The 12,941-nt window shown below is 46.6% G+C and overlaps 1 protein-coding gene across 1 annotated transcript in view; it reads right to left on the reverse strand.

Annotated features, from left to right (window-relative positions):
- Tmem202 (transmembrane protein 202) overlaps positions 1 to 5,834 on the reverse strand; it is an 8,313-nt gene extending 2,479 nt beyond the window's left edge. Inside the window, 3 exon segments of the mRNA XM_055622081.1 lie at positions 5,305 to 5,418; positions 5,421 to 5,553; positions 5,697 to 5,834. Coding sequence (XP_055478056.1) covers positions 5,305 to 5,418; positions 5,421 to 5,553; positions 5,697 to 5,834 — 385 coding nt within the window.
- Between the last annotated feature and the right edge of the window lie 7,107 nt (positions 5,835 to 12,941).

Raw genomic sequence — 12,941 nt, forward strand, 5'->3', positions numbered from 1 at the left:
TCTTTCTTTCTTTCTCTTTCTTTCTTTCTTTCCTCTTTCTTTCTTTCTCTCTTTCTTTCTTTCTTTCTTTCTTTCTTTCTTTCTTTCTTTCTTTCTTTCTTTCTGCTTTTTCTTTTTTGAGAGAGACTCTTACTCTAGCTCAGTATCTACGGAGTTTGGACCCAGCTTTGACAACAGAGTAAGGGAGGTTAGCCTCCCCAGGCTGGGATTGACAGTGGTGGGCACCACCCGACTCGACTTATTTCTTTGTATTATTTTGCTACTCTTTGTATAGAGTGGGTGTGATACCAGATATGACGTGAGTTGTTTTCCTGACACATAACAATAAGAATTTTTCTCAGGCATGTTTTGTAAACATCATCTGTGAGCGAGGGGTATGTATGTTGTGTTCATGTGTTTGTTCATGTGTGCGTAAGTGTATGCATGTATGTAGTGTATGTAGAGGCCAGAAGTCAATGTTGGGCGTCTTCCTTAACTACTCATTATCTTATTTCTTCGAGATATGGTTATCTCACTGACCTGACTCATTGGTTCAGCTGGGATGGCTGGCCAGTGAGCTCCAGGGATAGGTATGTATGTATGTATGTATGTTTGTATGTATGTATGTCTCCCCAGTGCAGGGGCTACAGGCACTGCCTCTGCACCTGTTCTTTTGTTTTGTTTTTCTACCTAGATGTTGGGAATCCCGACTCAGATCTTCATGCTTGTACTCCAAGCACTGTGCTGACTGAGCCATCTCCCTAGCCCCATAAATGTAATTTTCAGTGGCTATAAAATAGCATTTCACAGTCACTACTGTGTCCAGTGAATTATCTGCTGCTGGACTTGGAGCCTCTTTCTCTAAGTTTTTTTGTTTTGTTTTGTTTTTTTCTAAATGATGTGTCTGGCATTTGTAGGGCTTGTAGACTAGAGATCACACAATGGAGTCACACACACACACACACTGTGTGTGTGTATTTCTTTTTTTTTTTTTTTTCTTTTAAAGACAGGTTTTCTCTGTGTAGCCTTGGCTGTCCTGGAGACCAGGATGTCCTCGAACTCACAGAGGTCTGCCTGCTTCTGCCTCCCTGAGTGCTGGGATTACAGGTGTACACCACTGTGCCTGGCTTTATTTCATTTTATCAGTGCTTGGAATGGAACCCAGGCTCCTGCTTACATTAGCCAAACACCTTGCCACTCTCCTCAAGACACCCCTGTTTTAATTTTGTTTTTATTATTTTATGGGTGTGAGTGTTCTCTACGTGTGTCTAGCATCCATGGAGGCCAGAAGAAGGTGCCAAATCCCCCTGGACCTGGTGGTGAGCCACCATGTGAGGGCCGGGAATCTACACCAGGTCATCTGGAAGAGCAACAGGTGACCTTACCCCCTGAGCCAGCTCTCCAGCCCCACACTCTACTGCTTTTCACAAGTGAGATTCAGTAGGCCCTCTTAGGCCAGCCTCGGACTAAAGGTGATCCTGTGGGTTCCTGCCAGGTGCTGGACCACGGGAGCAGGCTATCATAGCTTGCCTCTCTTAGCACACTTAATCTTAGAAAGCCAAGTCCAGTTTCCAAGCAACCTAGAAAAAGGTTGTGTATTAAGATTATTTTAGGTTCTCAGGAATGTTGGTGCATGCCTTTAATCCTAGTCCTTGAAAGGCAGAGGCAGGCAGATCTCTGTGACATCATGGACAGCCTTGTCTGCACTGAGAGTTACGGGAAGCTGGAGCTATATGGTGAGACCCTGCTTCAAAACAAACAAACAAACAAACAAACATGATTTCCGTTTGTCCAGGTGAGGTGGTATACACAGCTAATCCCAGCACTCCGGATACAGAGGCAGGAGGGACAGATGTCCCAGGCTGTCCTTAACTACATAGTCAGCTGAAGGCAAGAGAAGGCTACTTGAGACTCTATCTTTAAAAATAAAATCTATCTGAGCTGTGCCTTGTGGGGCTGGAGACACGCTGAGCAGTTCAGAGCATGCACTGCTCCAGCAGAGCCCAGCGTTTGGTGCCAGCACCCACGCACAGCTCATAGCCATGTGGAGCCCAGTTCCGTGGGGTCAGCATCCTCTCCTGGACTCTGCTGGCCTTGATGTATCTGTGCCTCTGCATACCCAAACTAATCAAAAACTTAAGATTTTTTAAATACATCTGCCTCATAAATTTCCTCTTATTCTCTACAGCCTGCTCCTTCTGAGTTAAAAAAAAAAAAAATCATTTTCATTGGTAGAAATCAAAGGCCTGACCATGGAGGTGAATGGCTTTGAAGCCCCCAATAAGTGAGTCACATTACAAAAAAAAATAAGTTAAAAGTAGCTTGTTCTCTAAGGACTGAGAAGGAGCATCCGAGCAACCAGAAGCGCCAATGAGCCGAGCAAGCCCTGGGAACCAGTATCTTTCGCAGGATTTAGCCCTTGACGCCCCAAGCGCCCTTTCAGTCCTTGCCTGCAGCTGCCTGACTACAGCTAAGGGGGACAAGAAAGGGAACCTGGCCCAAACTGGATCTATTTGATTATTACACTTGGAAACGTTAACTTCCTCTTTCACTAGTGTGAACTAATGAGCTTCGAGGCTAAGCCAGGATATCACCACACTAATAAACAGGAAAACCTGGGCTGTGGAGATAAAACAAAACATAAACAGTGATGAGTGTCAACTGGACATTAGAGAGCCAGCGCGACTGGATAGCATGGTTGTCTTTGTCTGAGAGCCCAGTCTTGAGTCCTGTCACACCCTCTGCACTTCCTGCTCTTGGCAGTTTACGACATTCTCTCTTATCTTTTAAAAAGTTCACCTTTAAGCTTACACTAGGTTCACATGATTCTGGTGTGTGTGTGTGTGTGTGTGTGTGTGTGTGTGTGTGTGTGTGTGTGTAGGCGGGGCAGGAAGATGGCTCAGTGAGCAAAGGCACTTGATGCCAAGTCTAACAACCTGGGTTGGATCCCTGGGTCTCAGAGGGTAGAAGGAAAAAACCAACTCTGAAGGTTGTGCTCTGACTTCCACAAGTGTGCTGTGGTATATGCATACCCATACATGCACGCACACACAAACAAACAAGCAAATGCTTAACACACGGATGTTAGCATGCATTCATATGCTCATGTACATGAAGATACACACACACACACACACACACACACACACACACACACACACACACACTGAGATTGGTGTTGAAACCAGTCTGGCTATCTAACCCAGGCTGGTTTTGAACTTACAATCTTCCTCCCTCAGCCTTCCAAGCGAGAAGATTACAGGCATGTGCTACCGTGTTTAACATACATGACACTGACTTCTGATGCTCCAGTCTCTGCCTTCTGAGTGCTAGGATTCTAGCCAGGTGCCTCCACACCTGGCTTATGCTTTGCATAAATCTGGTGCATGGTAGGCAAGCACACTGCCCGCTTAACCACACCCAGCCCTCGGAATTTTTCGTGGAGGTGGGGAAGGGTCAAGACAGGGTTTCTCTGTGTAGCCCAGCCTGGCCTGGAGCACCCCCAAGTGCTAGGATTAAAAGCACAGGTTACTGTACACAGCATCCTCCATTTTTCTTTTTCTCTTTGCAGAACTGGGGATCTGCTGGTGTCTTTCTGCTGCTGCTCACATTTGTCTCACAGTCTTCCCCAGCTTCATCATTGAAGCCTCATGGGAGCAAGCAAAGCCTGAGCTCACAGTAGAGTCTAACCTTCTCAGAGTAACCACTTCTACTCGAGAGAACCTTATGCCACAAATTACATAGCTCAATAAAACACTTGCCTTCAGAGCCTAAATACATCTGTATTTGCTTAATTTCATTGCTTTTTTTTTTTTAAATCCATCTAACAACAACAACAAAAAGATAAACCAAAACCAAAGGTCCTAACCGTGAGCTCAAACCTTCACTTCCTATGGAACCACAATGGTTTCTATTTTTCAAGGAGTTTTACCTTGATTATTTATTTGTGTAAGTGTGTATGTGCCACATGTTGAGGGATGGTGCTGAAGAGAAGAGGGTGTCGGAGTAACTGGCAGCTGTGAGCCATCTGACATAGGTGCTAGAAACCAAACCCGGCCCTACGGAAAGAATACGCAAGAGCTCTTAACCACACAGCCATAGCTCCACTTCCCCGATTTTGAGACAGCATTTCACTAGGTTGTCCTGAATGGACTAGAGTTTAGTGAGTAGATCAGTACTAGGATTAAAGGCATGTGCTACCACACCCCAACCTAATTTAAAAAAATTTCCACCGAGACAGGGTCTCACTAATAGCTCTCTCATTATAGAGCTCTCCCATTGTAGACCAGGCTAGTCTGAAACTCACAGAGTTCCTCCTGCATCTGTCTCCTTGGTGCTAGGCTTAAGGCCTGTGCCACTACAGCCCACTCTTAATTCAAAAATTTAAAGCAAGACTTTTGTGTGGTGCTGAGGACAAATCCAGGGCCTTGTGTATGGCAGGTGAATAGTTTGCTCTTGAGCTGCATTCCCAACTCTAACTTCGACTTCAGAAGGGCAGCAAGCTTAGTTGTTAAAATTTCAATAGTGTTAGGACCTCCAGTCCAAACAGGGCCCACCTGTACATGTCAATAAGAAGCTTTACTCTAAGCCCAGCGTGGTGGTGCAGGCCTATAACAGCCGCCAGGGGGGGCAGAGGCAGGCGGATCACCGTGAGTTCAAGACCAGCCTGGTCTACACAGCAAGTCCAAGACAGCCAAGGCTACACAGAAAAAACCCTGTCTTGAAAAACAAAACAAAACAAACAAACAATAAACCCAAAAACTAAAAGCAAAAAAAACCACCAAGCAACACAAAAAAACAAGAACAACAAAAAGACCTTAATCTAGAAAGAGGAGTGTTCCAGATTTATTTCATAGTTTTGTTTTTGTTTTTCAAGATAGGATTTCTATTTGTAGCCTTGGCTGTCCTGGACTCATTTTGTAGACCAGGCTGTCCTTGAACTCACAGAGATCCACCTGCTTCTGCCTTCTAGAGTGCTGGAATTACAGGTGTGCGCCATTGAGCCTGGCCCTTGTTCCAGATTTAAAAACAAAACAAAACACCCAAGTATCAGTCATATGAGTCACCTGTATCCAAACCTGTTCCTAGTAGCACCTTACAAATATCAAAAGATTTTACCCAAAGAGTACTATCAGCTTTTAATCATTTGGGACAGAAATCAACCCAGGAGAGGAAAGAGGACACATTCAGAATATCAATAAAGTGGGCAGTCATATTCACAACTTGTCTCAGATCCAAAGATCTTGAAGGAAGAAAGGCGAAAGCACAGTGTGGCAGAAAGCTCTGGAGCTGTGGGGCCTTGACATGGACTTTCGTGGCATGCACAGGGTGGCTTGGGTGTGTGGCTCCAGCACAGTTCATGGTTGCATAAAGTCCAGAGTCCTGCGTAGAGCTCAGGGCTACTGCTGGTCACCAGGAACCGCACCCAGCCCGGTGGAGAGTGCAGATCAGCTGCAGGAGGCTAACCCAGAGAGGCTGGCACGTACCATCCATCCAGGTACAGGTGTGAGTCTGACCCGAATACTGCTGTCACTTCAGAGGTGACACCTGGTGTTTGTTGGTAGGAAGGGTAGGCTACAAGGATGAGGGAGATGAGAAGCTAGCGCTGGATCCCTGAGGTTTCCTAGTAGCTCGGGATCCCTGAGGTCTCCTAGCTCTCTCGACTTCAATCTCCACTCACGGGTTTGATTTGGCTCTGACCTACATTGTTTCCTCACCCTTTGGTATCTCCAGTCCCCTTTTATTTTGGAGACCTCAGGACTGTAGAAGGTCATGGTTTGTTCCTTCCTCTCTGTCCTGGCAGCCAGTTTACTCTCTAGCTGCCACGGAATTTGTCTCAACGCCTCTTCACACATGCCAGAAGAATCCTGGGTATGGATCCTGTTTCTCTTTCATTTTTTTTTTCCAGTCTTAGAACACCAAGATGAAATTATACAGTGTATGTGAGAAAGAGAGAGAGACAGAGACAGAGACAGAGAAACAGAGAGGTTTCCTACTTCCCAACTTTATTAATCAAATTTACACACATATTCTCAGAAGTGTGTGTCAAGCTTCATGTTATCCACTGAAATATGAAGACAGCGTTCTCAGAATAGCTTTTAAAGGTATAACTCAGATTTCAATTGTCTCTGGTTATACTTCAAGACTATGAGTGTATCCATAGCCAGTAGCCTACAGTTCACGCTCTCGTCAGGACTGTAAAAGACTCTCAGTGCAATTATGAACCTGTTAGTCATGGCTTTTTATTCAGCATTCTTTTTCTCCCTTTCTTGCTCAGGTTCCCTCTTTTTTTAATTAATTTTAAAAATCGTGTGTAAGTGATGGGTGTTTGGGGCATGTCAGGGTCAGAGGAAGGTCCAACTTTTCCTTCTACATATGTTCTGGAATCCAACTTGGGTCACCAGGCTTGTCTGAAGTACCTGTACCTGCTGGCCGTCTCTGTCTTCGCATTCCTCTTTTTGATATCTTCTCTTCATGGAAGGACGCTCTACCGTGACACACTGCTGACAGGACCACTATAATGTCAGTAGCTATGGTCTCGGACACTAAAATCTGATGTGCTAAAAATGATAACACTTCAAGATGCTGAGGCCGTACCAGGCGCTACCGGAAAGTGAACACGCCCTGGCCCACAGCAGCCCAGCTGATGTCCTGGCAACACTAGCCTCCTTAAACAACCTCTGATCCCAGCCCATCACCTCCTAAGAACTTAAAATCAAAGATGCAGCGCAGACGATATTCTGTTCTTCAGACTGAGCATTAATTCCGGTCAACACTCAGCCACATCACCAACTCTTGCTTTGCACAAGTACAAACACTGGTTCCTAAATCCAGTCTGAATCCACATGCCTGACCCTTAAGTTCTTCTAGCATACCCTCTTCCCAGCTCCCATGACCTGTTGAAGCCTGTTCTGAATTTCAGCTGGTGAGAACCACTAGTTCTATGGACTATTACATGCCCTTGCTTTAGCACCCAGACTTCTTTTGTGTGTTTGTATGTGACTATATCTACGTGTGTACCTAGTGTGTAGGTACTTGTGTACACATGCATGTAGAAGTCATCAGTTGATAACAGTTGCCTCCCTCAGTACACCGCACCTTTTTTTTGAGACTGTCTCTACTAAAACTGGAGCTTGCCAATATTGCTTGCCTGGCCAACAAGGTCCAGGAAACTCGTATCTCTACCCCCCCAGCACTGGAGGCTTTGTAAGCGAGTCAGTACTGGGGACTAAACTCAGGTCTTCTGGTCTGTGTGACAAGCACGTCAAAGGCTTCCTTTTATTTGTGACGATCGGTATGTGTGTTTGAGTATGTGCATGTCAGTGTGGGTATCTCCAGAGACCAGAACAAAGTGTCAGATCTTCTATGAGTGGCTTGATACTGGGACTCAGACTCAGGGCCTCTGGAAGAGCAGCCTGAAGGCTTCCTTTAGAAATGAGCCATCTCCCCAGCTCCTCTGGGATAACACAAGCTGACTTCAAACTCATGATCCTCTGAATCTGCTTCTTCAACACCTGCCTACTAGCAAGAACCAACACAGCCAGACTGACTTCCTTCTGAGAAAGCACTATTCAACTTTACAGGCACTAATTCAGCACCTGGAAGCACAGCAGTTAGTGATGAATGGCTGGGTGACCAACACACTTTAGACAACTCACAGAGGTTGGTACAGAGGAAAGAAGAGTTAACACTAACAGGAGAAAGAGAAGAGATGTGTATTTTAAAGGATTTCCTGGGGTAATCAACATGGAAGACATCTGGGGGGAAAGCATGACCCAGGAAGGAAGCCATGAAGAGCCTGAGGTTCTCGGGACACGAGCAGTGTGGTTCTACCAGTGCAGCCAGGCGTGGCGGCTCACACCTGTAATTCAGCACTGTGAAGGCACAGGGAGGATGATCACCCATGAGTCTGGAGCTAGTCTATGGTAGAGAGCAAGTTCCAGGCCAGCCTGTGCTACGGAGGAAATTCCAGGCCAACCTGGATAGAGTGAGCTGTGTAAAAATGCAAAACAAAAACAAAAACACCTTATATTGCTGCCGCAGTTAGACAGCTAGAGTCTATCGCTGAGGACACCGCACTCGGGGTTACAGGACATAGGACAGTGAGAGCTTAAACAGGGCCTGACCTCCAACCTTCCATCCTGCCAGCTACCTCTCATAGAGCCAGCAGGCACCATGCTGGAGGAGAAAAGGGCATCAACAATCTTCCCCAGTACCGGGTCCTGAGTATGGTACCATCGTCCTTGCAATCCCTTTGCTGTCTTCTCAAGCTTGAATAGAGTCTTGGCACAAGTCACATTGAGACAGATGAAATACTAGTATCGGTGGGAAAACTATGTTACCCCTGGGCTCCCTTCACTACTGGCATTAAACAAGCTCACCACTGAACAGATGGTGTTGATCAGATGTCGGGTACTGGGCCATTTATGAACAGTGACTAGTTTCTTGAGTAATGTAACGCTCTACCCATTAAAGGAACAGGTTGACACCACCCAACCCTCAGGCCTACCCAAAGAGCAGGACGCTGGGATTAGCTGGGAATGTGCTGGGGCCTGTGGTGGCATCACAAAACAAGTATGGCCATCTGGTGCTGGTATGTTGTCCTTTAGTGTACATTCAAACCACTGTCGTCGTTCTGAAGAGCAGTTTTTGTGAGAAGAAAATATGGAGAAATATTTTATTTGTTTGTTTGTTTGCTTGCTTTTTCAAGGCAGGGTTTCTCTGTGTAGCCCTGACTGGCCTGGAGCTTGCTCTGTAGACCAGGCTGGAGCTCACAGAGACCTGCCTGCCTCTGTCTCCCAAGTGCTGGGATTAAAGGCGTGCACCACCACGCCTTTAATGATGGAGTGACATCTTTTTTACTCTGAAAAAGACAGACTTAAAAAACAGTCACAAAAACATAAGCTGTAAAGAAATATTTTGTGAATAGGATTACCTTCAGATTAAGAATTTCTGTTCACCACATAACAGCGCCAACAGAGTAAACAGGCCATCTGCTGTTCTTATATTGAACAGCTCACAACTGCCTGCAACTTCAGCTCCATGGAATCTGATGCCCTCTTCTGGACACCACAGGTACCTGCACACACATGCACATTCACACACAGACACAAATTAATTAAGTCTTTCATTAAAAAAGAATTCCTTTACCAGTCATGGTGGCACATGGCTTTAATATCAGCACTCAGGAGGCACAGGCAGGCAGATCTGTGAGTTCAAAGTCAGTCTGGTTTACATAACATATTCTAGGCCAAACAAGGAAGCACAGTGAGATGGGGCTGGTAAGACAGTTCAGTTAATGAGGTACCTGCCATGAAGGCTTGAGAACCTGAGTCTAGATCTTGGCACTCTAAAATGCCAGGGGGTGGTGGCGTCTGCTTGAAATGCCTGCACAGGTGAGCACAACCGGGAGATCCCGGGGTTTGTGGAATGGCCAACCCAGCCTACCAGGCAAGCTCTCAGAGAGAGAGAGAGAACCTGACTCAAAAGAGGTCAGTGCCCACAGAACATCTGAGTTGACCCCTGACCTCTGCTTGCACACGTAAACATATGCATGTACACCTGCACACAATGGAACACGCAAGAATTTATGTCTAATTTAGCTTTAGCTAATTTCAGTGAGATTTCTTGTGCTAGGGTGTGGGTCCTAAAGCTAGGAATAAGGTTGTTCTGAGGGGTGGGGAGGCTGTTGGTTCTTGTATAGTTGAATTAATACATGGCAGATCTTACTTTCCACATGCAATATTTTGATGATTAATTAAAAAAATATATGGCTTCTATAATAAAGAAACAAGCTGGGTGTAGTGGTGCACACCTGTATTCCCAGCACTCAGGAGGCAGAGGCAGGCTGATCTCTGTGAGTTCGAGGCCAGCCTGGTCTACAAAGTAAGTCCAGGACAGTCATGGCTACACAGAGAAACCCTGTCTCAAAAAAAACACCAAGCAAGCAAACAAACCAAAAAGTGACATCACTACTCTCCATATCTCCTTTAAGTGATTCTGTTCTCACTGGCTCCTACTCAAGGGTGTTGTTTGTCTCTCTGAGTGGTAGAGAAGGACACTGGGTGACCTTCTCTGAGGGCCTCTGTGACCTTCACAGCCAGCAGAGTAACGAGTTGCAGAAGGCAAGAAGACAGTTCCGTTCAGCATGACTCGGTAGACAGTGCTGGTTCAAACTTCAGGAGTCCGACCTCAAGCAGTTTACTTTAGGCTTATGTAAGCCCAGCACAATTTGATGAAAATTATTCCAGTGACAATTAACTCATTCCCACGTGCACAGTAAAACACCCAGGGAGCTCCCTGAGGGACAAAGTGAGCTCCGCACAAATCAGGTGTGACTACATCAGAACTCTTTGTAAACAAAGCCCAGAAAGACAGGTTCTGTAGACTGAAAAAAACGCATCTACCGTGAGGGGCTTCGGGAGGACCTGCTACCGGAACTCTCTCGACACACAGGAAGTGCGCAGGTCACCAGCACCTTCTGGGCACAGGGAGGCTGTGCATCTCTTCCCTTGAAGGAACGACCCTGTGTGCTTAACATTTCAGATTGCCCTGGCGCATGTCTGTGAGCACAAAGACCTCCAAGCCCCCACAACTTGATGTCCTTCTTTGGCCTCTGCATGCACACGTGTGCATATACATTTCACACACGTGTGCACAGCACACATAAAACACACAGGGACACACCCGGGCACACATGCACACACAAAAAGTTAAAAATGTGATACAGTTTTCAGTTCTAAGGGTTGAACCTAGGACATCACACCTCACATGCACACATTCTACACACACACACACACACACACACACACACACACACACACACACACGCTAGCTCCAAGTACTTGATATTCCCTTTAGAGGTCTTACTCTTCCCATAATCCCAGAATTTGAGAGGCAGACCTGATTAGATCAGGAGTTTGAAGCCCCTGCCCCTGTCTCAAACAAAAGCAGAGACAGGGCTGCAACTCAGTTGGTAGAATGCTTGCCTAGCATGTACAAGCCTGGGGTTGAGCCTCAGCATTCCATAAACGATCTGGCCGCTCATGCCGACAATCCCAGCATTTGGGGAGTAGAGGATGGAGGTTCAGAAATTCAAGGTCAGCAGCTAGAGGGACAGTTAGCGGTCAAGAGCACTTGCTGCCCTTCCAGAGGACAAAGCTCAGTTCCCTGCACCGACAGCAGGCAGTTGTGAGCTGCCTGAAACCCTGGTTCCAGGGGCCCGACACCCTCCCCTGGCCTCTAAAGGCACGCAAACATATGGCATACACTTACACAGACATACACAAACATTTGAAAAAAAGGTAAATTAATTTTTTTTTTAAATTTTCATCAAATTGTGCTGGGCTTACATATGCCTAAAGTAAACTGCTTGAGGTCGGACTCCTGGAGTTCGAACCAGCACCGAGTTTGCTGAACCTCCTGCAGCTCGTCACTCTGCTGGCTGTGAAGGTCACAGAGGCCCTCAGAGAAGGCCACCAACTGTCCTTCTCTACCACTATCCATCTCATTCCCTTAACACAGGGCACTCACGGAATGAGCCTGGCAGACACTGGCTGAGCAGCGATCACCAGCGTCCTCTTGTCTGTCTCCCCTGCACTGGGGTTACAGGCAGGTATGCGACTGTACCCAAGTTTTACATGGATGCTGGGGCTCTGAACTCAGGTCTTCAGGCTTGTGCGATTGATGCTCTTGCCCACAGAAACTTCTCCCTGACCTAAGTATTTAGCTTTTTGCATTTCAAACACAAAGACTTTTCTTATTTCTGGGCCATTCCTGTACCACCTATCATCACTCAGAATAGCGGGGAGACCCAGGTTCTTCCACCTTTCACCGAGGTTAGAGCTGTAAGGACCTCCCGTGGCCAGTGTGCTCCGCTGCTGGCTTGACAGTCTGTTATCTTGCCTCCTGCCGCCGTCTGGCTAACACAGACTCGAGGAAGACAGCAGACTTTAACACTGCCCTGTGCAGTTTCTTTAGGAGGACAAGTCAGTTACTGCTCCAGTGCTGACCCTGTCCGAATCCTGAGCCCACAGGTTGCTTCAATCCTTCTTAAAGTCTGAGGCTGTTGAAAGGTGAGAAATTCCAATCGGTATCATTCCTTTCTAGAATAAGGCTGTGGAATAAAGACCAGATGGAGAAATGGCGAGATGCACGCAATCTCAAGGAAACAGATGATGGTCAGCATTCCTAAGGGAAGGTCGGAGGGCGCAGACAGACCCGTTAGGGAGTCCACATGTGCATGGCCCCATTCCAGCTCTGCTACTCTCTGGATATCTTACCTTAGTAGGATAATTTCACTTAAAAATGTGTTTGACTCAGGCATGGTGGTATACACCTCAGCTTTTGAGAGGGTGAAGCAGGAGAATTGTGAGTTCAAGACCAGCATGGACTGGCTACATTACCATTTTTTTGTCTCAAAATCCTAACAGCGGAAAAATGTATGGGCATGCACTGCAGCACCTGCACTAAGGGGCACATCGGCTAATCTTACACATGTCGAATACCCACCATGCATCCAAAAGCTTCTAGGAGCTGAAGGTACCGCTGGATCTGAAAGCCTAAGCTGGCTTGGGAACAGCACTCCAGCCGTCTGCTCCCAGTTCCTTCCCCTTAAATGAGAGATGCAGACTAGATTTTTCCCCTAAGATCACATCTAGCTCTTAATATTTAACAATCTCAAAATGTTCCCTTAAGTCACTCATGCTTTTTTAAAAGTACATATTCACGTGTGTGTGTGCATGCGTGCCGTTCATTTGTATGTGCAGCTTGTGTGGTGGGTGTCTACAGGGCCAGAAGAGAGTGTCAGGTGTCCTGGGCCTGGATCTGGAGGTGGTTGTGAGCTGCCTGGTGTGGGTGCTGGGAACTGAACCCAGGGCTGTGCCGTGTGCTCTGAGCTGCTCAGCTGTCCCTCCAGCCTCCTCTCTGCTACACACTGGTGTGAGGAGATACGCTCCTCGTTC

The sequence above is a fragment of the Psammomys obesus genome, unplaced genomic scaffold (assembly GCF_907164565.1).
Source record: "Psammomys obesus unplaced genomic scaffold, mPsaObe1.curated_primary_1811, whole genome shotgun sequence".
NCBI lineage: Eukaryota > Metazoa > Chordata > Mammalia > Rodentia > Muridae > Psammomys > Psammomys obesus.